General features: G+C 41.9%; 1 protein-coding gene across 1 annotated transcript in view; it reads right to left on the reverse strand.

Moving 5' to 3' along the window:
• Positions 1-21,231, reverse strand: part of CREB5 (cAMP responsive element binding protein 5) — a 583,431-nt gene extending 562,200 nt beyond the window's left edge. Inside the window, exon 1 of the mRNA XM_006832178.1 lies at positions 20,800-21,231. Within this exon, the coding sequence (XP_006832241.1) occupies positions 20,800-20,802 (3 nt within the window). The 5' untranslated portion in view covers positions 20,803-21,231. The remainder of the gene's footprint in view (positions 1-20,799) is intronic.
• Positions 21,232-25,775: the final 4,544 nt, after the last annotated feature.

Below are 25,775 nucleotides of genomic sequence, written 5' to 3' on the forward strand. Positions count from 1 at the left end.
ATGAGACCCAAAGTACAGCATTGAGTATACCCCATCTGAGCCTAAAGACCATCTCACAAATAGATTTGATGCATTAAACACTAATGACCGAAGATCGATGAGTTTAGGAGGACAAGGATATCATACATGAAACATGCAAAATTTCATTTTTAAATACTGGAAAGATAGAGAAGACTAAAATGAAGGAAATGAGTCAACTAACAACCATACAAAGGAGCTCTGGTAGCATAGTGGTTACGAATCAGGCTGCTAAGCTCAAGGTCGACAGTTTGAAACTACCAACTAACTGTTCCATGGGAGAAAGATGAGACTTTCTGCTCCCGTAAAGATATGCAGCCTTGGAAACCCTGTGCCGGGTCACTATGAGTTGGAACCGACTCCACGGTACTTAACAACAACAACAACAACAACAACAATACGGATACATATGCACTTGCCCATACTCCCATGTACCTTCCTATATAATTAGACGTTGTGTGTAACCACACACCTGTGTAACCACACACAATTTTGTGGGGGGTTGGGGTGGGGGGGAGTGTCACAATTGCTGTTGTTCTAAAAAAACTTCTCAGTGTCTTCATTTACCTTGGAGTAGTTGTGTAGCCTTTGGGTACTGCCTTTCCCATCACCAAAAATAACAAGTGTTGACCATCCAGATCACATGTTACCTCTTGAAATGGTTAAATGTCAACTTGGTTCTAACCCACAGTCATTCTGTATAAGGCTTCCAAGGATTGACTTGTGGGTTTGAACCACCAACCTTGCAGTTAGCAGTGCATTAACCTTTAGAGTTTCTTTGCTTTTTTCTTTTTTTCTGATCATTTCTCAAACAGATTAGTACAAAAGGTATTTGTCTTCTCTTTTGCTAATGATGTCTTCCATTAATTCTATTAAGTTACCTGATTCTGATCTTTTATTATTAAACTTCTGAATTTCTAGTTGTTTTTCTTTTATGGTTTCTATTTGACTAGTGAGTTTGTCGTTTTATTCTTGTATTCTTTTCCTGAATTCTTCTAAGGTTTTTTTCCATTTATTTTTATCACTTTGATGATCCTAAATATTGAATTTTTTATTTCAGCACTTCCTCTGAAAGGTTTTCCGTTCTTTTATCTTGCTCATTTGTTTGAACCATCCTGCCTTGTTTCTTCACATGGCTTATTATTGCCTTATGTCAATAACAAAGGCATTAGTTGTTATTTTACTTATTTATAGACTAATTTACCTTCTCTTACAGTACTAAGTAAGGAGCTCTGGTAGCATAGTGGTTACAAATGGGGCTGCTAACCTCAAGGTCAGCAGTTTAAAACTACCAACCATTCCATGAGTGAAAGACGAGGCTTTCTGCTCCTGTAAAGACTTACAGCCTCTGAAACCCTATACAGGGTCACTATGGGTCAGAACAAACTCGACAGCACATAACAACAACAACACTACTGAGTAGGAGTATGTGAGCAGGTCCTTTCCCTGATGGTGAGGAGGCAATTGTTCGTTGGTCGAGGTCACTCTAAAATTCTCGTAGGATGGTGTGGTTCTTCCATAATGGTATTAGCAGCTAGTGTGTCCAATGGCAACCAGAGCAGGTTGTCTTCATAGCCACCAAGAGGTGGTACTACCCAACTGGATGAAGATGGACCTCTGTGCAGGTTCAATTTAGCATCTGAGTAGGTGGGAGTAGATCTAGGGGTCTCAAAGCATGCAATCTGGTGGCACAGCATATGAAAATTTGGGCTGATAATTGAAAGGTTGGTGGTTTGAACCCCACCAGCAGCTCCATGTAAGAAAGATGAGGCAGTTTCTATAAAGATTTACAGACTCAGACACTGCTAGAGAGCTCTTCTACTCTTTACTCTAGGATCACTAGGAGTCAGAATGGACTTGGTGACAGTGGGTTGGTTGGTTTTCTCTGGAGTTAGGGGTATGAGGGATTAGAAGTAGGTATTACGTGGCCTGCCTGTCCATGGGCGGGGACATGTCAACTTGTTAGCAGGTGAAGTTGTAGGGAGTTCTCCTGACAGTTGCTCAGCACTGGTGTGGTGGACACTCCCACTGGTCACATTGCAACACAGGGGTCAGGATTAGGGGATGCCACTGGTCAGTGGGCCCCCAGTGCTGGTGGCTAGGTGGAGAAGGGAATCTCTGAGCTGCCATCCCCCAGTATGAGGGAGTGTGGTGAGGTGTGCCACTGGTTCATGGGCACAGGCTGGGAAGAGGCGGTGCCGCCAGTACATGGGCCTCCAGCAGGGAAAGAAAAGGGTGCAATGAGTGTGGAGACTGCTCTGAACTTTCACCAGGCAGGGAGCACTCCCAACTGACTCTGAACATGGAAACATGGGTGCTCCTGCTTGGCAGCACCAGATGATGGGGCACTGGCTGGTTAGATGTGAGGGTGGTAGGTACATGGAGGCTGGTTGGTGGGGGACCTCAGTGGTACTCTATGGATTTACCATTCATTGATTGGGTGTTTCCTCTTCAAATGGTCAGGCCCTCCCACTGGTGAGTAGCCTGTCTCTTGCTCCCATAAAGAATACCCCCACCATACTGAACCAAACTCATTGCCAGTGAGTTGATTCCAACTCATGGTGAATCTACCTGACAGAGTAAAACTACCTCATAGCGCTTTTTCAAGGTTGTAATCTTTAAGAAAAAAAGACTGCCACATTTGTTACTCATGGAGTTACTGGTGGGTTTCAACCTCCAACCTTTCTGTTAGCAGCAAAGCACTTTAACCATGTCACCACCAGGGCCCAGAATACCCTATGAAGCAGTTCTACTCTGTCACGTGCAGTCACTATGAGTTCAAACGGACTCAACAGAACTAGCAACAACAATGATGCAAAGTCATTTTAGCTCCCTGTGTTATAAGAGTAAAAGGTTAGGTTATTTGGAGAAGGGAAATATTTGAAACTAGAAATACTAGACACTAATCATGATGTATTCCCAAAGTGAGTGATAGGTACATTTGAAATATCAATCACAGTAACCACTTAAATTTACACGGCATTTGAAAACCTAACTGGTGTTGTCAAAGTCCTGGCCATTTGCTCCTCATGAAAAGAGAATAAAGTAGATAATGTTACTAACTCCATTTTACAGATGAAGAAACTGAGATTTAGTAGATATCATAAATTCTAGGAAGCCACCACTGCTCCCCAGTGCCTAGGTCCTTGTCTCGAACTGCAAATGCTTAATGGGTATTGATGAGTGGACATCTTCCACAAGCATGTTCTTTATTAAAATGGTGCTTTTTCACATAATTTCCCAACTGACACGTATTTCTGTATCTATCTATTAATCCGTCTCTAGCTATGTGTGTGTGTGTGTGTAGCCAGTGATGGAAATGTTTAATGCACTTGACTACTCATCTAAAGGTTGGAGACTCAAGTCTAGTCAGAGGCAACTTAGAAGAAAAGCCTAAAAATCGACTTCTGAAAAAATTAGCCCTGGAAATCTCTATGGAGCACAGTTCTACTCTGAGACATATGGGGTGCCCTGAGTTGAAATCAAATTGATGACATGTGTATACATACAATGAACAAAGAAGTTCTGGTGTGGCACCATAGGATAAGCACTGGACCACTAACCACAAGGTTGGCAGTTCAAACTTACCAGCTGCTCCTCAGAAATCCTATGCAGGGTCACTATGAGCCAAAAGTGATTGGATGACTCTTCACAACATACATACAAATGTGTATTCCCTGAACTAGTATATGTGTTTCCCAAACAACACTGGCATCTCCAAAATCTCACTCTAACTTTAAATATAGTAAAGAAACTTAATTTAATTCTGTTTTCAAACAGTTTTACACTGCCAAACACAGAGGCCTAGAGCTCTGTTGTGAGTTAACAACTCTTTCTCAGTAAATCAAATCTCTTCCCTTGCATAAAATTTCCTATAATCTCCCAGGATGAGTATGGACACAAAGGCCCTTCTAAGAGCCATAAAAGGTCATCTGCCTGTTCGATCTGGAGTCCCACACAGTATCCCACCCCTCTCCTCCTCCAACCTCTCTCTTGAAAAACAAGGCCAGTAGTAAGCAATAGGTCTTGTCAAAGGTCACTCTATAAACTAGTCTCAGAGGATGTTAGATTGAGTTGCCCACAAAAATGCAACAAAGTCACTCACAGGAAACAGGAGGTGGGGGATTATGATTAGGAAGTTTACATATACCTTCAATTCCTTTATTTTCAGAGTTTCCTGGCCAAGCTACCATTCTACTTTCAACCACAACCCAGTGCTCCTCACATATTATTATTTAGTGTTCACAAAAGGCAGATGGACCCATTAAATACGCAGTTAGTCAATATTTTAGGAAGATAAGAAGAAAATCAATCTGTATGCTGAGCAAATAATCTACGAAACTGGAATATATGAAGAAGAAATTGGCATCAGAATTAGAGGAAGGCTTATTAACAACCTGCAATATGCAAATGACACAGGCTTGCTTCCTGAACATGAAGAGGACTTAAAGTATTTACTCAGGAAAATGAATACTGATTAAACCGCAACACAAAATTAAAAAAAAAAAATCCTCACAAATGGACCAATAAGCAACATCACAAAAACAGAGAAAAGGCTGAAATTGTCAAGGACTTTTTTTTTTTTTTTTTTAACTTGGAGCCACAATCAGCGCCCAGGGAAGCAACAGTCAGGAAATCACACGATATATTGCGTTGGACAAATCTGCTACTAAAGAGCTCTTTAAAGTTTTAAAAAGCAAGATGTCACTTTGAGGATTAAGGATCACCTAATCACTAGCTATGTAGTGGTTACGAGTAGGGCTGCCAACCTCAAGGTCAGCAGTTCGAAACTACCAGCGGTTCCGCGGGAGAAAGATGAGGCAGTTCTGCTCCCATAAATATTTACAGCCTCGGAAACCCTGTGCAGGCTTACTATGAGTCGGAACCGACTCCAACAGTACTTATCAACAACAACAATCACCAGCTGCTCCTTGGAAACTCTATACAGGGTCGCTCTGGGTCGAAATCGATTTGACAGCACTTAACAACCCAAGCCATGGAGTCCTGGTGTGGCGCTGTGGGTCAATGCGTCAGACTGCAAAGCCGTTTGAATGGCAGTTCATGATCACCAGCTGCTCCACAGAAACCCTATACAGGGTCTCTTTGGGTCGGAACTGACTTGACGGCACTTAACAACAACAGCAATAAACCCAAGCCATGGTATTTTCAATCACTTTATATGCATGCAAAAGCTGAACAATGAATTAGACTAAAACAAGAATGTGTTCCTTTGAATTGAGTTGGTGATGAAAATTGAATGTTTCATGGACTGCCATTAGAACAAACATTTGTGTTGGCAGAAGTACAACCAGAATGCCCCTAGAAGCCAGGATGCTGAGAATTCATCTCATGTGCATTCACCATGTTATCAGGAGGGACCAGTCCCTGGAGAAAGAGATTATGCTCAGTAAAGTAGAGGGTCAGTGAGAAAGAAGAGGACCCTCAATGAGATGGGTGCAAAAATGGGCCCAAACGTGGGAAAGCTAGTGAGGATGGTACAGGAGCGGGCAGTGTTTTCTTCTGTTGTACGTAGAGTCACTGTGAGTTAAAACCAACTGAGTGGCACCTAAGAATAACAACATTCTAAGGAGTCCTGGTGGCACAGGTTAAGCACTCAACTCAAGCAAATGTTTGGTAGTTCTAACCCACCCAGCAGCTCTATGGAAGAAAGACTGGCCACCTGCTCCCAAAACAATAACAATCAAAAAACTCGTTAAAGTAATTCTCCTCTGTCACATGGGGTCGCTAAGAGTCAATGCTGATTCAAGGGCACCCTACAACAACATGATTACTCTTGGAATTATATGGTTAAAGTAGAGGAACTGCAACACACCATGTGTAAAGTAATCAATGAAAAACAGTCTTCCATTCAGTAGCAAATATTGCAGGGTCTGCTTTGGGCCAGTGGACTAGATGCTGAGGCAATGACCACAAACAAAACATACTAGATCCTTGACCTCTCAGAATTCAGATTCTAGAGGGGCAGGCAGATTTTGATTTTTTTTCTAACGTCTAATTAAAACGCACACCAAAAATATATAAATGAAGGGGCAGGAAGATTTTTATTTTTTTCCCCTAATTTCTCATTTAAAAGCACACCAATAATATATAAATTCAAAAATCTGTTGAATGTTACAAAAATAGAAGTTCAGGGTAGCTAGAGTATGTAACTGAGAGACCCCGTTTAGATTGAAGGACTAGTGATGTTGAACATCATTTCATGTGCTTACTGGCTATTTGTATATCTTCTTTGGAAAAGCATCTCTTTAAATTATTTGCCTATTTCTTAATTGGGTCGTCTGTCTTTTTATTATCATATGTATTTAAAATATAGAATGCTATCTCTTATGCTTTTATTGTGCACAATCAAAGCCACACATAGGCATGAACTATCCATTAACAACTTGAAAATCAGAAAATAACTTAAACATATATGCTCAACCTAGGGTGTGTGTGTGTCTGTGTGTGTGTGTGTGTGTGTGTGTGTGTTTGAATTCTGTCTTTGTAAATATGATAAGCACATCAAAACAATGATTTTATGCCTGGGAAGCTGATGAACTATAGCTGTGAAAGTCATTTGTTCTCAGGCTAAGTCGATGTTGCCCCTTTGATGTTGTTCTTTCACTAACCTAGAGACACATTCAATGCCAAACTGAGGGCAATGCCCACATTAGCAAATTCATTCATCAGTGCAACATGCATGCTTCTACTTCAAAGTATAACCTGGTGGTTGAATTTGTGCTTTGCTGACTTTTGTCCATACCTGTTAATAGATGGATCCCAAATCCTGAAGACTGCTTCTCTGTTTCTCTGAGGGCACATCAGAGGTTTGTTTTTAATTGTGCCCAAAAAAATGTCTGGTTTCAATTCACATTACACCCAGTCTGCCAGCCCATGGGGCTCCAGGTACACCTGCCACGGTATCACTGGGTCCCACTCTCCATGCACTGGTTCCTGTGGCTGCTTTGAGGGAGTGCCTCTCTCCTTTCCCTGTGGGAGCTACTCACTGGTTGTTGTTGTTGTTGTGGGTAAGTGCTGTCAAGTTGGTTCCAACTGATCGTGACCCTGAGTTTCTGAGGAGTAGCTAGTGGGTCTGATCTACTGATCTTGTGGTTCCAAGTCCAGTATTGATCGTACAGCACAGCTCCAGGAGTCCACAGAGTTTATGAAAACTGTTCAGCCTTCAACCCAATGACTGCATCACCATTTGTTAGGCGAGTTATTCTTTTTGTCTTTGTTCGTTCTGTTCCCTCCCATAGACTCAGAAATAAACCCATGGGACACTGATCTGGAATCCCTCCACCACAAAGGACCCCAACTTCATTGTGGAGTCAAGTTTGTCTTGCTTAGCTCATCTTTTCCTTAGGATGAGTCTCTCCCCTTCCTTTTCCCTCATCTCTCATATTGATCCTGTCTCTTAAAAACTTTGGAATCTGATACCACCTTAAGCCACGTCACTGTTAATTTCTTGCATTGAAATCAACACTACCCCCTTAGCTGCCTGCATCTCTGTCACCTCCTCCCACACGACTTCATGGCAATGACTTGCTTAACGTCTCCCCTCCTTGCAAGCTCTGTGAGGAAAGGGACTTTATGATCAGTTTTTGATCATGTATCACCTAGCACCAGACACATAATTTTGTTGTTGTTAAGTGCCATTGAGTTGGTTCTGACTTATAGCAACCCTATATAGGGAATCAAAAGAGCAGCTGGTGAGCTTGAACAACCGACCTTGCAGGTTCAAACTGACTTTGCAATCCAGCGCATTAACCCACAATTGCCACACCAGGACTCCCTGACACATAATAGATGCTTGGTAAATATTTGGTAAAACAAGGAAGGGAGCAAGATAAGGAGAAAGAGAGGAGGAAGGGAGAAAAGGACAAAAAGTAAGAATACTATTAAAGGATAAGTACAGTTGACGTTGAACAACACAGATTTGAAATGTGAAAGTCCACTTATCTAGGCATATTTTAACATCATGTGACACTAACCATTTTTATGTAAGCAGTTCATCTCTCCGATCATATATTACAGCAGAAAACACTACTTCTCACAGTTTTCACATATTTTTCACCATATTCACTGCAATACCATGAACATTGGAGGGCACCGTAGGACCCATATGAAGTGCCACTGGTGATGCCATAAGGGTTTCCAAGAAGCAGAGAAGACTCATGACATTACAGGAAAAAGCTGGATTGCTTGATCTGTACCAATGACTGAGATCTGCAACTGCTGTTGCCCACCGTTTCAAAAAAAAGTATCCAATGTTAAGGACCATTGTGAAAAAAAAGAAGAAGAAGAAAAGAAAGGAAAATTCATAAAGTCCTCACTGGAGCTACACCAGCAGATAAGAAAGCCTTCTTGTGGAATACTTTTTTATCTCATATTGAAAATTCAGCTTTTACGTGGGTGTCATACATAATACAGCAACATACAAAATACTGATTAATTGATTGTTTATGTTATTGGTAGGGCTCTGGCCAACAGCAAACTGTTAGTAGTTGAGTTTGGGGGACTCAGTGTTTTGACTGTGCAGGGAGTTGGCACCCCTTAACCCCCACATTGCTCAAAGAGTAAACTGTGGCTTCAAAACTTCATGAGAAAAAAGGGGGTGCAAAGAGAATGGGATTTTTCCACAAACTTCTTGAAGTCCCTCTTGTAGTTCCTTCTCACCCTTCCATACTTCATGCAAACCTTTCAGTATGTGACACACATAACCATCACACAGATTAGATTCCAGCTAGACTCCTGATACTGTTGGCTGGAAGACGAGTCTCTTGGTTTATGGCAAGTTGTTGCTCCTTCTTAGTGACAAAAAGAAAACCCCACAAAAGCACACTTGACTCCATCAGGGTTGTGTGGATAGCAGGGAGGCCAGGAAAAAGGACAAAGTGAAGGAAGAAAAGGCAGCTGGACAGCAGAAAAAGATGTCTCAATTCTAGTTCTGAATCGGGCACTTTTTAGCTCATCCATCCAATGGGAATGATATTGCCATCCTGAATACCCCATAATATTGTGAAAGCACCAAATAAGATTACTTTGAAAACCCTAAAAATGTAAGGTTTTCTCCATCAGTTGTCTTCACCAAATAGGCAGATACCCTCATTGAAAACCACCAATGACAACCCAAGTAATGTTTAATGGTCATTCTGAGTATGCACACTAGCCTAAGTTCATTAACTCAAGTGGCATTTTTATCTAGATACAACTAATGGATTCACAAAGACATGTACATTGAACCATTTGAATTCTTATTCAACCATGATAACTTCAGGCCCCCATGTCCAGAGAACATTGGAAAGCTTCTCAGGAACCAGCAAGTCTAGGTTTTATAATCTGGAACGCGTGACTTCTGGAAGTCCATGAACCTTCTAATGAACAAGCATCTGCATGTCATTTTTCTAGAAACATTTCCCCAGCATTCACGGGATTGCTAAACAGATCCATAATCAACAAAGTGAGGAAGAAATGGCCCAGCCCCCTCATCCCAACCCCCCTTTCACTGCCTCTAGAAACTGTTCTTACTGTTCTTATGGGTACTGTATGGGCAGGTTGTTGTTGTTACATAATCAAGTCGGTTCTGACCCATAGCAACCCTGTATAGGGGTTCTGAGGAGCAGCTAGTGACGTTGAACCACCGACCTTTCAGTTCAAACTGACTTTGCAGTCCAGAGCATTAACTCAAAGAGCCACACCAGGACCTCTTGGCCAGGTAGGTCACTAATTTCTGAGATCATCCACTCCATTGATGTATAGCTCTACTTGTTTAAAAATTCTTCTCATTTTGGATCCAAAACAGTAAATACAGCAAAATTACTACCCCCAATTCCTTCCCCAACTTTCACTGATTTTTCCTGCACACAGACACAAAGTCAGGAAATATATTCTCTATGTCCACATATTATTCTTTGGTAAATGTACAGTCCTGAGCCTTTTCCTTTCCAACCCAAATATCCCTGATTTTCTCCACCATTCCTACTATGATCTACTGCCAGAATTTCTAACTTCTGGATTGTTCCTCTCAAGACAACTTCTTGTTGGTCAGTGTCCCTGTGATGCGTTGCTGTTGTTGTTGTTAAGTGTCATCAAGTCAGTTCCAACCCATATCAACTCTATATAGGGTTTCTGATGAGCAGCTGGTGAGCTTGAACTGCCGACCTTGAAGTTCAAACTGAGCTTGTGGTCAAGTACTTATCCTACATGTCACACCAGGACTCACAGAAACTATAAGACTATTTTGCCAGGTTAGCGTAGTGGTTATGAGTCAGGCTGCTAACCTCAAGGTCAGCAGTTCAAAACTACCAGCTGTTCCATAGGAGAAAGATGAGGCTTTCTGCTCCCCTGAAGAATTACAGGCTCAGAATCCCTATGCAGGGTCACTATGAGTCAGAACCAACTCCACAGCACATAACCACCACCACCACCACCACTCTTCATTGATCTCAGTGAAATATATCCCTGCACTGAAAAAGACAGTCAGGTGCATACAAATGTTGTTGTTAAGTGCTGTCAAGTTGGTTCCAATCCATAGCGACCCTGTCTAGGGTTTCCAAGGTAGGTTTGAACTGCCAACCTTGTGGTTAGCAACTGTGGCTTCAAAAAGTTCATGGGAAAAAGGAATGAAAAGAGAATGCTGATTTGATAGTGCCACATTAGGACTCAAATAGAGATACTCAAAGAATACCACATGGTCATGTGTTTCCAACTGGATGATGCAGCTTTCTATTCTTAGGGCCCACCTAGATGTAAGCCAATCTGCAGAAAAGAGGCATTCACTATTTTGTGCCTAGCTGCTGGCTTCCCCCAAATTCCCTTGTGTCAGAATCATACCACCCATGTCTGTTATACCCTCTGCTTTGACCACAAGTACAAACTCCCTTTTTAGATTATTTCTTCCTCTCCCTTTAAGATGTTAAAACATATGCTACATCAGACTTTGAACAAAGGGTCTATGCATTCTATTTCTCCATATGGGAAATGGACATAAACAAACCTTATCCCTTATTGCTCTGTAAAGGATTGTAAGATCTCCAGGGTTAAATATTAAATAGAGTACTCATATAATTTACTTTTACAGCTTTCCTTTTAAAGTTGCAATTTTTGTACCAAAAACAAAATAAAAAACACATGTACATTTCCTGTAAAGGACAAAAATTAACCTGAGGTTCAAGGGTTAGCCTGGTTGTCTTAAGGACGACTCTTTCGAAGTAAAAAACCAAGCCAGTTGCGGTGGAGTTGATTTTGACTCAAGGCAACCTCACATGTGTCAGTGTAGTTCTGCACTCCCTCAAGTTTTCATTGGCTGCAATCTTTTGGAATACAGCAATAGGCCTTTCTTTCAAGGATCATCTGGGGAGATTTGAACCACCCACCAGTTCAACTCTGACTCATATGACCCTGTAAAGGATTTCCGAGGCTGTAAATCTTTACAAGAGCAGAACGCCTCATCTTTCTCCCATGGAGTGAGTGGTAGATTTGAACTTTTTGGTTAGCAGCCCAGCTTGTAATCCACTACGCTATCAGGGTTCCTTAGCTCAATTAGTAGCCTAGTGCATAACCATTTGTGCCCCTCTCCCCAGGCACACTGCTTCCATGGGTTATGTGCTATTTTCCTTTCTGATATTTGCAAGCACTTCTGAGTCCCTTGAAAAAATAGCTGTACTTCTCTGTCAATACTTCCTCTGTCCAATGGGCAGAAATTGATGTTTTGTTTTAATATTTTGAATGGTTTGGAGATTAGCATGGGTATTTAGCACAAAGTACAATTTTAAATTACAAACTGTTTCCTGGTGCCAAAGCCCTGTGTACCATCACCACTGATGATGTCACCACTGCCCAGCACTAAGAGTGGAGGCTGGTAGTTACCTGGCTTTGCAAAGCTGGAAGACGAAATTGTAACCCATGTGTGCTTAGACAAACCTTATTAGAAAAGAAGAATATCTTAAATATGGTTTTAATTTTTTTAAATCTAGGCATAGTGTTTCATCAAATACACACACACACATCAGAGAGAAAGCGTCAAAAAGTTGGTGGTAGGATTCCATGATCTCTTCATTTCATTTTTCCACAAATTTTTTGAACCTCCCTCCAATGTCCAGATGTTGTTGTTATTGTTAAGTGCTGTCGAGTCAGTTTTGACTCATAGCAACCCTGTATAGAGTTTCCAAGGAGCAACTGATGAGTTTGAACCACCGACCTTGCAGTTCAAATGGCTTTGCTGTCTGGCACATTAACCCGCATCGCCACACCAGGACTCCATATTAGAGAGATATAATGTATGTCAATGTTACAAATAGATATTTGTTCAAAAGCAGTTACAATTTGTCCTTGGGCATCCTGGTGTGGCCATATAGGATAAGCACTAGACTGCTAACCACCAGGCTGGCTGTTCAAGCCCACCAGCCTGTCCTTGGAAACTCTATACAGGCTCGCTATGAGTAGGAATTGACTCGATGGCACTTAACAACAACAACAACAATCCTAAAAAAATGGTACGTGTGTTATTACTTAAAAGTATTGTGCTAGTAACATATTCTCATTCTCATTGGCCAGCACTTTTACTTATATACAGTCATAGGCACACAAATACATGATTACATGACGTTAAAGTTGTTTTAATTTTAGCCTAATGCTTAGACCAAACCCTGATAGTCCTTCCCTGGCAATGGTCATGAATTACATGATGAATTATGGCTTGAATGGAGAACATAATGGTACAGACAGAAGCTGCAAGTAAGTACAATCTTATGGCTACTATTAGGAGAAAACAAAACAATACTAACAAGTATTGACTCTATACCAAATTTGAGGACAGTACAGTGACATATCAGGAGCTAAAATGTCCTATTAAAATTAATTTAGGAGCTAGGACAGAGTCTGGAGTCCTGGCATGGCATTGTAGAATAAACACTGGACTGCTAATCAAAAAGTTGGCTATTCAAACTCACCAGCACTCCTTGGAAATTATACACGGTTACTATGAGTTTGAAGCAACTCTCGATGGCACTTAGCAACAACTGGCTAGAGGTCTATGTTTCTCAATGAATAAATACCTAAAGCCATTTACCTTCAATCCCCAAAAGAGCTGAGTTTAGATCTTTAATCTCATTGTCTTTCCACATAGTTCTCTAACATTGAATCACAAAGTAGCTTAAAGAAAGCTTCCAGAGGTATAGCCAAAACCACAGGTTTGCAACAGATGTCTCTTTGTGACTCTTAGACTAGATGCCATGTAAAGAAGTTAATATGTGTATGCATTTGTTAATCAACCCAGCTACATGTAGCCTGAAGCTGAGGAGCAAGAGCTGATAGCAAGGGAAACCATTTAAACATAAATAATACATGGAAAACTATCTGAAAGAATGTTATTTACGAATACAAAGACAAATTGACAAATGCATTCAAATGTACATTTGGAAAATCCCCACCTGGAAGCCACCCAGGGTAATACTTATTATTTCAGCTACAGGGCACTCATAAATGTAAGATCTAATCAGTAACCAGAGTTCTACTGTGGTGCTGTGGGTTAATGTGCTGGACTGCAAGGTTGGTTTGAACCTTAAGGTCGGCAGTTCAAACTCACCAGCCACTCCATGGAAACCTTATACAGGGTCACTATGAGTCAGAACCGACTCGATGGCATTTAACAACAACAACCAGTAATCAATCCACACAGTGCCTAACCTTCTCAATTTCTTTTTCTCCATCTGCAGAAATGGGTATCAGTGTATGTTTTAATTAACTGTAAGTGAAAACTATTCCAATGAATGATATTACAAAAATGTAAATGTTATCTCACACAAAATGTAGACAAACACGTATTTTTGTATCTAAAACTGGTTTGAAGTCACATTAAAACACACAGGCAGACAGGCAAGTACTCGGAAAAAGGCTACTATTCAAGGAAAAGAGATGAAATGATTCAAGAATTGGGGACACAGAGGCTCTCAGCAACATGAAATCACAAGGGACCATCACCAAGGGCCACAATACTGTTTACTGAACCTGTAAGAAGATGTGTGGATTTGGAAATGGATGGTAGCCATCCAACTCAGGGACTGTAATCAATGGTGCTCAATCACACCCTTAAAAAATGGTTAAAATGGTCACACATTTTTTTAAAAGGCAATCCCTGAGGTGGACTCTGATTTAAAAAAAAAAAAAAGGCAAGCCACCACATACAAGAAAAAAACAGGACAAGGAAAGAGAGAAATTTGCCAATTATTGTTTTTTATTTGTTAGTTCTTTGCATGTTTTTGTGAATGCACGTACTATGTATTGCAAATAAACAAATATTGAGAAATATCAGTTTTTCTAATAGTTTAAAAAGTGACAAATAGAATGAAAACCTGAAGTCTAAGGGGTTATAACTAACATCTTGACACAAGAAAAGAGAGTTGGGTCTTTACAATGACACAAAACTCATTAAAGCTTCAAGGGGAAAAGCCAAAGGGGAACAAGATGCTTGAAATGGAACAAGTTTCCCTCCAAACACAGCTGAAGGCAAGTAGCATTGGAGATGATGAAATAAGTTAGCAAACTCACTGAATTGTGCGCATCTAGACCTTTTCCAAAGTGGAAGCTTTCAGAGGGGCTGCCTGTGCCACAAATCCTGTCAAAATTCCTAGGGAAACAGGCCATATAAAACAGTCACAGATGAAACTTACACAAAATAGAATTCATAAATTGTGCAAAGAATTATTTTCTCAAGTATTCCTTCTGTAAGCTTGCATTCTTACTACTTGTGTTTTATTAGCTATGCTTTGCAGCATACAACATGCCTAAAAGAAATACTAGCTGCCCTTGAACTCTGAATGAACACTTTACTGAAATCCCTTTTCTTAAACAGAATCACAGCATATTAGAGTAGACAATTCCTTGGAGAACTGTTCAGAACTGCAGCTATCAACTCTGGCCACATAGCAGAAACACTTGTGGAGCTTTTGAAAAATACAGAGGCCCAGGCCCCATTCCAAATAAATTAAATCAGAATCCCTGGGGGGGTGGGGGGGGTGGGGGACAGATATCAGTATTTTTTCTAAGTTCCATTAGTGGTTCTATTGGGCTGCCAAGATCAAGGACCATAGAGTACAGAGCCCTGCATTGTCTGATACGATCATCAGTAACTCACAAACTGGCCATTGAGCACATACTTTGGGCTAGTCTAAACTGAGATGGAGTCCTAGTGTAGCGCTGTGGGTTAATGCGTTAGACTGCAAAGTTGTTTGAGCTGCAAGGATGACAGTTCAAACTCACCAGCTGCTCCTTGGAAACCCTATACCAGGTCCCTATGGGTTGGACCCAACTAGAAGGCACTTAACAACAACAAATTGAGATCAGCACTGGATTTTAAAGACTTAGTACAAAAGATTTTAAAGTATACACTGGAGCGTAGTGGTTACGAATCGGGCTGCGAACCATAAGGTCAGCAGTTTGAAACTACCAGCTGCTCCGCGGGAGAAAGATGAGGCTTTCTACTCCCGTAAGGATTTACACCCTCGGAAACCCTGTACAGGGTCGCTATGGGTCGGAACCGACTCGAAGGCACTTAACAACAACAACAGTACAAAAAAAAACAGAAGAATGAAGGTATCACATCAATATGCTTATATTGTTATATGTTGAAACGGCAATTCTTAGGATTTATTGGTTTAAATCAAATATGTTATTAAAATTAATCGCACTTGTATGGTTGTTGTTGTTGTTTTAACCTTTTTAGTGCGGCTACTAGGACACTTAAAATTCATATGTGACTTGCATTTGTGGCTCTCATAATGCTTCTATCATGGATAGCATTTGTCTAGACCAACACTCTTATCACAGATACAGAGACAGAAAAGCACAAGTTCAAGGCAGAACTTGGTTGTTCCTTCTTCCATCCTTTGACTTTCACCAAAGTAGTACAACAGCTTGTTACAAAGTCAAGAATGACAGTCAACAATGCCATCCATCTGGTTCCAAATATTCTTTCTCTCTTGAGTCTTGCTAATTACTTCTAATAAGATTTACTATTAAAATCGATGTCTTCTGTTTAAAAAAAAAAAAAAATCCTCTCTTCATTGTGAACACACTTGTGATATTAGTGTAAGATCACTCATGAAAACAGAGTAGCTAGAAAAAATGCTTAAACAAAATAAAAATAAAACCAGGGAAATGTTAGCATAAAGACAATGCAGAAAATGGATGAAGAACTTTTAAGATGTAGATGGTCAACTTTTGACTCATGAACAATTTCCCATGTTGTCATTTCAGCAGTGCTTCTTCATTCTATTGTATATTAGGGTTGCTATGAGTTGGTGTGGTGCTGTGGGTTGATGCACCAGACTGCAAAGCTGTTTGAACTGCAAGATTCAAGCTCACCAGCTGCTCCTTGGAAACCCTATACAGGGTACCATGGGTTGGAACCAACTCTATGGCACTTAACAGCAACAATGAGTTGGAACAGACTCAATGACACCTACCAACAGTTATTAATAAATGCCCCTGTAGGCTCTCAGCATCTGAGAGCCACCTTCAACTCATTGTCAGCCTCTGCTCAGTATTTAGAAGCGTGAGCCTATAATATTGCTTTCCCTGCCAACTTTTTTCTGGCTGAGGCTAAATGTTTTATAGAAGTCACATGCCACATCTTTCTCCCGTGGAGCCACTGGGTAGGTCTGAACCACTGATGTTTTGTAGCAGCCCAGTGATTTACCACCATTCCACCAGGACTCCTTGGTGCCTATATAGTTGTTGTTGTTAAGTGCCATCAAGTTAGTTCCAATTCACAGTAACCCTGTATAGGGTTTCAGATGAGCAGCTGGAGAACTTGAACCCCCAACCTTGCGACTAGCAGTCCAGTGCTTATCCTACCAGGACTCCAGGTGGTCGATTGGTGGTTGGTGGTTATGTGCCGTGAAGTCAGTTCCGACTCATAGCAACCCTGTCCAGGGTTTCCGAGGCAGTAAATCTTTACGGGAACAGAAAGCCTCATCTTTCTCCCACGGTCAAGCTGGTAGTTTCGAACTGCTGACCTTGTGGTTTGCAGCCCAATTAGTAACCACTATGCTAGTTATTCAGAAGCTAAACAGCATCATCACTTAACTGAAGAAGAAAATCTTATTTTGATAAGTGAAATGGTCCTACCAGAACTGGGGAAGTGTATATCAAATTTATTTATTATAATAATCAGCTAATTCAAATAAAAACAAAGGTGGTTTTTGCTGCTGTTGTTGAATATGCTTTCTCACTCTTGAGAATCCAGAAGAGAGATAATTGTGTAAAACTGGCTGGAATATGATATATTTGAAAAATCAAGCCTACAACACAGAGAGTCCTTAGTTTAATGGAAGAATTAAAGAGACCTAACTGCTGTTATAAAACTTTCATGCAAAGAGCTGGAGAAGAAACCTATAGATCTGGCCAAACAACACATACAGTAGATGCATTCAAGATTTCTATTTAGATATTCTTGTTCTCCATCCTAAATACAGCATTTCCTAAATGTCATCTTAAATCAAATTTTTGGAGCTCTGGAGCCCCCTAGGTTGCACATGTGATTTCTAGAAATAATGACCAGTTGGGCTTTGCCAGTTAAATCTCAAAGAGCAAGTAGACTTCGAGACTCAACTCACTTCTTAGTAGTATTCATCTTCAAATACTCTCCTATATACCAACCAGTAAAGAGAAGATGTATGGATGGGTCCTGGGCCCAAGTACATATTTCCAGAGTGAAACTAGCACTTGCTGCTCTATTTGACAAAAAGGAAGATTATGATTTCATCTTTACACAGTTTTTCAGATCCCTTCTTCCAATGACAGAGAAAAGGCAGACTTTTAGACCAGTTTTATTTCTGTCTGGTTTTTAGTCTCACCCACAAGGTGAATGAACGGTATCATTTACATTTACAGAGCAAGCTTATAAAAACTGTGAAGAAGAATTTAATTTGAAATCAAATTCAGAGGTCAATATTAGAAAAATTAACACAGCATTAATATTGTAAGAATAAACTAGAATAGAAACCACAGTTTCTATTACAGGGCATTCTTTCCAAAAGAGCTGATAGAAATACAGCTTTGAAAGAGTAATGGTCAAAAGGCTTGAAAAGAGCAAAGTATCTAAAGCTATGGGTTAGGTTTCCTTCATGACAAGGGCATTTATGGATAGACATTTCAATCTGCATACATAAAGCCTGCTTCAGAGAAAGAGAAGTTAACCTGGAATCTGGAATTGACTTCTAAGCCTCATTTAGCACTCTCTTGCTTGGACCTTTGGGGAGTCAAAGGCTATCACTAGGCCTTAGATTTTCTTCTATCTCTGATAGAAGAGGCTGGTCTATCAGAGGGGGAATCGTTCCCACGTTTCCAGGGGGAATCGTTCCCAGTTCTAGCATCTGCCTACATAATTCTATCAGCCTTCTTATCTCAACATCCGAATCCCTCCCCAAAAGGAATTCTTTTGCTCCCTCTAGGATTCTTATTGCTTAGTACCATCGAGTCAGTTCCAACTGATAGTGATCCTGTATAGTGTTTCTGGAGTAGCTGGTGGTTTTGAACAGCCAACCTGTGGTTCACGGTCCAGTGCTGATTCTACAGCACCATACCAGCATTCTATCTAGGATTAGTTCAAGCCAAATGCCAAGATGATACCTTCAATTCTTGTTAATTTAAGAGTAGGAATTAGAAATGTGAACTTCAAGGGAAACAGAAAAACAGTATCTAAAATATACATGAAATGTTACTAAGGAGTGTTGCTGGGAAGGAAAATTACTGAAATGTAAATGAAACATCATACAAATTTAGAAATTCATCTCAAACTTCCTAAACTTTACTTTGAAAGTCTCAAAGTCCTCATAAGAGCTTCAAAACATGTTCTCTTATTTCTGGAATAGTCTTATCACTACCTGGAAACTTCTAAAAGTGTTCTCTTTTTTTCATACGTTAAGCCCATGATTTGTGATTCCCAACAATGGAATACTAATGGAGCCTCAAAAATCACTAATTGTCTATCTTTTTCCTTACTTACAAAATGTTATAACGCTTTAGTGAAAACATTAAACGCAATGTCATTTTTTAATGTGCCATTGTTTCTATTTAAAGCAACGCCACAAAACGGATAGCTTCTTTACTTTCCAAATAGCACCACAAAAAGATTCTGCTGTGCCTGTAAGTCTGTTTAGCATATCTGAAAGTGCTTCTTACCACACTTAGATACTGGAGGCTACTGCCCCTGTTTATTACCTTATCTCAATGGCATAATTTTCTTAAATAGAATTCAGAGAAATAGCCCTAGATTTAAATTCATATACACTCATTTACAAAAGCACTGGTTGATTCCCATAATGTGGCTGATAGTCAAACTGGACAAGATAATGAATTGACTGAGATCATTGTTCCATCTCCATCCAAGAAAGCTGCCTTGAAAAAAAAAGGACCTTAAATTGCTATAGAAATCCAATTTGTAAGAGGCATATAGATGGGAAGCCCCAGCCATGATCACATTTATTTTGTGACTAACAACACTGCTTTGAAGTGAAGCAAAGAAAGAAAAGAAAAGATGACAAAAATAATAAGTTTACTCAGATCCCCCAACATCACAGGAAGAAAACCAACTTCAAATGCAAAGTTTCCATCTTGGGGATCCAGTGAACATCCCCCTCCCACAATATAATTTTCAGCCTAATAAAAAACAAACTCCAGCACTGAGGGTATCCTATACAACAGTGATGCATCATTGCTAACAAGCAAGTTATGGTGAGAAACAGGGAAACCAGGGACTTGACATCAGTACAAACAGTCATAGAAAGCTCAAGCTTGGCTGGTTTTGAATCTGCAGGTGTTGGAAACTGGCAAATAGTTGCAATGAAAATCGTCAACTCAGTGTAATTGAAAGGCTTACAAGAAAAGTCTGTCTACAAACCACCATTCAACTCACCTATTCAAATAAAAGGTGCAACATCACAGAGATATAGAAACAAAGGTATGGGTTCCACTTTTTAAAGGAAATATTCTAATAATCTTTCTACTCAGCTATAAACTATATTTAAAGACAAACTGACTTCTGACTCACAGGCTACTCATAGGAATTGTCCATTTTCATTCACAAACAGTTTGTTGGGAGATAGCTTTATCCAATTGAGAAGACATGTTTAACCTAAGCAAAGTTGAAAAATGAAAATCAATACGAATCAGTAAGGATTTAAAAATTACCTATCTATATAAAATTCAATAAGTAAAAGCAAATGAGAAGAAATTGTGGGGAAACACAAGTAAGTTCTGGAAACACAGTCACAAAATGGTTTTCCTTCAAGTTTAAAAATTAGAGTAATATCTGATATTCAATCACTAGCACCTTCAGCAGGGGGAGAATGCATACCTAGGTTTGGATTTGGAAAAAGGCTTGTTTGCTTGTTTTTAAAAACTTTTTTGCTTGGTTTCTTTTTAAAGAATTCCTTCCTTCTAACAATTGAAGTGCTTATTGAAGTAATTCATGAAAGCTTGTGAAAAAGTGATTCTTACCTGACACATGATTTAGCTTGCTCCTTAGAGTACACACTGCAGTCTACATGATCATGAACATATTTTAGTCAGAAAATAATGGTTTTATTCACATATACTCAAACTCACATGCACACACACATACGTACACAGACCATATGCACCAGAAACTGACAAAAGCAATATTTAAAACACAGAGAAAATCAAGACTTCCAATTCTGAATTCTATCAACGAAAATACAAGATTAATTCCATTTAACTAAGTGCAAATTTCTCTCAGCATAATAAATATCATCTTACCATTAGCTTTATAATAAAATCAGCAACGTCTTGTTTACTGCAGTCACCAAATCAAATGTTGGGTTTTTTTGTTTTGTTTTGCTTTTGACCTTCCTTTCTTTCTAGTAACTTCTTTTTTTCACCAGCAAGATTAGGAAGAAAATAAATGTCTGAGAATCTGGACCACTATTTCAGACTACAAGACTGAGGAACTAACTCTGAGTCAAAAGAACAGGTCTGCTACTTTACAATCACTTCTGTAGTCCACAAGTACCTCCTGGGTTCTCAGACTTCCTTTCCTCCCTCGTTCTCTAAATTTCTTTTAGAAATGAGACTAATTTTTCCAGTAGTCTTTAACTCCCTAGCTTTAACTGACATGGAAAATATGACTAAAAACTTGTAGGACTATCTAGCCTCCAAGTCAACACAGAATCAACTTTGTTATTAAGTGTTGAAGAACACTTCACAAGCAGCTACTTGCTCAATTTATACTCCTGAACTACCCAGCATAGAACACCAAATAACATTGCGCCATCTAGTTAGCAAGCAGCATGCGCCATCCTAGAAGGGGGGACACCTTCAGACCCTGGGAGTTAAGAACTTGTCAGGGCTCAGTTGCTTTAAAGGTCCAATTGTTTATTTAAATAAAAAAAATATATCACTACTGAGATAATCCACATCTAGTGGATATGGGAAAATTTAGGTTATAATGGCACTACAAACTTTTACATCTAACTTTGATTTACAAGATAAAAGCAAGTTTTAAATTAAAGGGGCTTTCTGTTAATAGAGCTTATTATTCTGAAAACGGGAATGATTTTCTTCGAAAGTTGTCCCTGGGTGCATGCCTATTATCTTTGCTTTTCCCCTTCCACTAATGAGCATTTATCTAAAGAGCCTGTTAATCCTCTGATGTGTGCTTCTGGTCAGAGGTAACAGTTTGAATAAAACCACTAATCACTGATCACTAAATCACTGATCATTAATCACACACTCCATTGCTGGTGACCTGGACCATTTTCCCTTTAGGTCTATGCATTACAAACAAGAAGTTTAACATTTTCCATGCACATGTATTGTATGTGGCTTATACTATTTCATTACTAGATGTGAATAAATAATAAATACTGCCACAAACTTGGAGAAGGATGTCAATTAGACCCCAAACGTGAGTTTCACAAATGCCTGCTGGACAGCATGACTTGCTCATGGAAGAAAGTAGATCTGATTATAACAAAACATGTGTTCAAGAGATTCGCACTCCTATTTAGAATTTTTAATGTTTTTTTATTTAGCTTACACCTACTCCAAATCAGAAAGACGCACCCAAACATCCTACCCTCTCTCCATACAAAGCCCTGTTAGTAAAATGTTTACTTGACTTTTACTTTTATACCTTGAACCTGACACATACAGTATGTTTATTTCAACAGCCAGATAGAGATTCTAAGGCAATTCACTGGCTTATGTGTTTAACTTCCTCTTTAAATATAAAAACTAAAGGTTACGAGCAACAAAGTAACATGCACGCACCAGTTTATTTCCCAAGACTTTGAATTCAAATATTCACATTCCCTCACTTTGGAAGCGTTTCATCTTGAGCCTTTCAGCTAAATTAGTTTTAGTCAGCAATTCTCACTACTGCTCTTCCCTCTTCTGCTAAACAGCCTTAGGAAAGCGCTATGTAAAATGTAATACTTTGTTTGCAGTGGGTGTGTAGTTTTCCTTAGTCAGCACAGGGACGTGATATTATTATAGCTCTTTTTAACATTTCCTGAGATGCCTTTTTCTAGCAGGGTTGTGCATTTTCACCCTGGCAAGGAGTGAGGGTGTGGGTAGGAGGTTAGGGAACTTGCTGATGTCTTTCTTAAATAATAGAAAAGGGCAGATTGTGCGCCCCATCAGGTACTGCGTCCCCCCTCAAACACCAGAAGCTCTTACCCATACTCCAGGGACAACATTCGCCTCAGGGAAAGCAGTAAAAGGCAAAGGCGGAGCAAGAGAGATAACGGTGTGGGTGAGGGAGGGGTGGACCAGGAGGGGTCTGAGTAAGGAGGGCAGTAAAGATGCCCGGGAACTTGCGATTGCACGAGTTGGTTGGGGGCTGGGGATGGAAAGCAGAGTTGCTTTGTCAGCATTTCTAAGCCCCTGAACCCTTGAGTATCTGAAGCTGTTAATCAAACACTTATTGGCCTGCAGAATGACGTAATGGACCTGTATCCAGCCTTTATTCCTTGACACATGTCAGAGACGGAGGGAAAAACAAAAACAATCAAACCTTCTCTGCAGACTCTGACAATGAAATCTACCAGCAGCCCACTCCAGTTCCCAGCCTTGAATAAGAATCAAGTTGGGGGGGTGGGGGGGACACCCGCTCAGGAAAAGGGAGGGGGCAAGGTCAAAGGTTTTATCTACCGGACACCCCCGGAAATAAACCTATATGGCATCTCCTTGGTTCCTCGTGTCTTGTCTCTCTATGAAACTTCGTTAAAAGTTTAAGCGGTGGAGTCGGGAATCCGCCGAAGAGGAAAGGTCCGCCGCCGCGTCCTGGGAACTGCGTCCACGCCGCCAAAGCCTGCGCTGGAGCTGTCATTTGTGGCATGGGCCGAAGAGAGGTAACGATGCCAGCCAAGGCAGGAGGGGCTGGAGGACTGACCATGACAGAGCCTCGCCCCTCTGGAGACATCCGCGCCGGGAGCAGAGCCGTAGCCAAGTGCCCTCCAAGAGCGCGCTTACCCACCAGCTGCGGCGAGCGGCCCCGCTCTGCGCCCAGGAAAGAGCGAGCCCCTCGAGCGCCCGCCCGCCCTGAGTTGACCCGGCGTCCTAGCTGTGCGGGCTGGAAGTTTGCAAACTTTCTCCGGGGTTTCTGCCGCATCACTGGAAGGTTGGGAACGCGAGGGGAGTTTTCTGACTTGCCGTCTCTGTCGCCGCCGCCGCCGCATCTGCCGCCTCTTGACTTCTGGAGGGTTCCGCACCTTGCCAGGCAGGTCTCTGGAGGCAAACACACACCCCCGATTCATAACTGTTCCCCGCGTCAGGGAAACACACGCGCGCTCCCATACTCGCACGCACGCCGGGATGGACACGACACTCGCTCCACGTTAGCATCCCTCCAGTCGCACGGCTCGGCGGCCACAGGGACGCTCTTTGGGACGGACACGGCGTCTAGGATCTGGGGTAGCCTCGGGGCACAGCACAATTCCACAGTCCACCAGCAATGGGGGCCGGACTTCCTCTGCTCCGCAAAGTGTTTACAAACACAGATCACCCTCCAAAAAAAAGGCAACTCATCTTCCCTACTTCCTTGCCCTGTGACCTTCCCTCTGGACCAAGTAACCTCGCGGCTTTTGCCGAGCACCAACCCTTGCAAACAAGTACGCTCCGGAGATGGCTCCCGCGGCAAGTGCAACAAAAGTGGCTAAATGCAAAAGCCCCAGCAGTGGCCGCGCCGTATTTTTAGGAACTTACCAAACAAGTGTGGAGAAGGCAAGAGCGGAGCCCGGGTGAAGGGACCACGTTGGACTGAGCGAAGATTACAATACATTCTATTTAGAGTGCATTACATCACCCCCCCGGTGACGTCACGTGGGATTCCTGAACTTCTAAATCATTGCGGTCCGCGGGGCTGGCGCGCCGAGGGGGGCGGGGCCCGCCCGCCGAGGGGGGCGGGGTCCGCCCCGGCCCCGCCCCGGCCCCGCCCCGCCCTCTCCCGGAGGCTGCGGAGCTGCGGGGCTGCTAGGATGACCCCAATGCACCCGCCCGGGAGCGGCGGCGGTGGTGGCGGCTACCGCGCAAGCAACAGCTTGCAGAGCCCAGCGCCGTGTGACACGACTCCCTGACATTAGTGGTGTGAGTCAGCTTGGAAACTATCCTCCTGGTTTCAGACAGGACCACGGAGGCGGCACAACCACGGGATCTTCTGTGTGTGTGTTGGGGGGGGGGGGGGGGGGGGGTGCCTGATAGTGTTTGAAAGGTGCAGGGATGGAGGTGCAGGAAGAGAGGTGGAGAGGGGGGCAGGCGAAGGGGATGGGGAAGGACTTTTTGCAACCCAAAATGCAGGACACCCCCGCCCCCACCAGCAGATGTCCAGCTCCTTTTTGCCTGCGACAGTCATGACCTCATTACAGTGTTCCCTGAGTCCTTGATTCTCAGAACACCCACTCGACACTCCTCCCTTCCCGGTCCTCCACCCTCACCTCACATCATGGGGGATAGCTTATTTTTGGTACACATGGATACACCACCCCAGGTCATTCCAAGCCCCCTGCTCCACCGGCCAGAGTAGCAGTAGAGTTGCTTCTGGAGGCGAAAGGTGAATCACAGTTAGAGCCCTAGCGATGAGCCTGATTTAGACACCGCGTCAGAGCCGGAAAGGCCCTTGGCGATCACTTCCAGACCTCCTGGGTAACTTGCCCAAGCTCACAGGCTGGAAAGGGGCCGCGCTAGAGCAGAAGGCAAGCTCTGGGCGCCTGATCTGCAGTATCTTCCTCTTGGAGAGAGGATCCTGGTGTTTTCAGTATGCTCCAGTCACCCTCATCACCATCCCTGGCTTAATTTCTTTTCAGAAGTTCTCAGTCTGAGTAGGACCCCAAGGCAAGGCAAAAGAGTAAATGCCAGGCCCAACCCAGTCGACCACTCTTATCCTCATCCTTGCAGCAGCTCACACTTTGCAAAGCCCTGGAACCCGCCAAGAACTCCTTTAATTGTCATCACAACCCAGCACTATAAGATGAAGTAGGATGAGTGTTACAATGATTCTCATTTAACAGATAAGCTAAGGCAGATGGAGGTCAAGGGGCTGGCCTGGGGTCACTTGATGAGCAAGTGGTAGGGCTCACACCACCCAAGTCCTGCCTTCTGGGCTGTTTTCTTTACAGAACCAGGGGAAAGCATTCCCTCCTCATTGGCTATTGGTAGCTAGAATCCTGCTAAAGGCAAGTTGGCTGAAAGCGGGATCTTTGCTTAGGAACCATTAACAAACAATAATCATTCCTGAC

This window comes from Chrysochloris asiatica, unplaced genomic scaffold (genome assembly GCF_000296735.1).
Source record: "Chrysochloris asiatica unplaced genomic scaffold, ChrAsi1.0 scaffold00006, whole genome shotgun sequence".
Classification (NCBI taxonomy): domain Eukaryota; kingdom Metazoa; phylum Chordata; class Mammalia; order Afrosoricida; family Chrysochloridae; genus Chrysochloris; species Chrysochloris asiatica.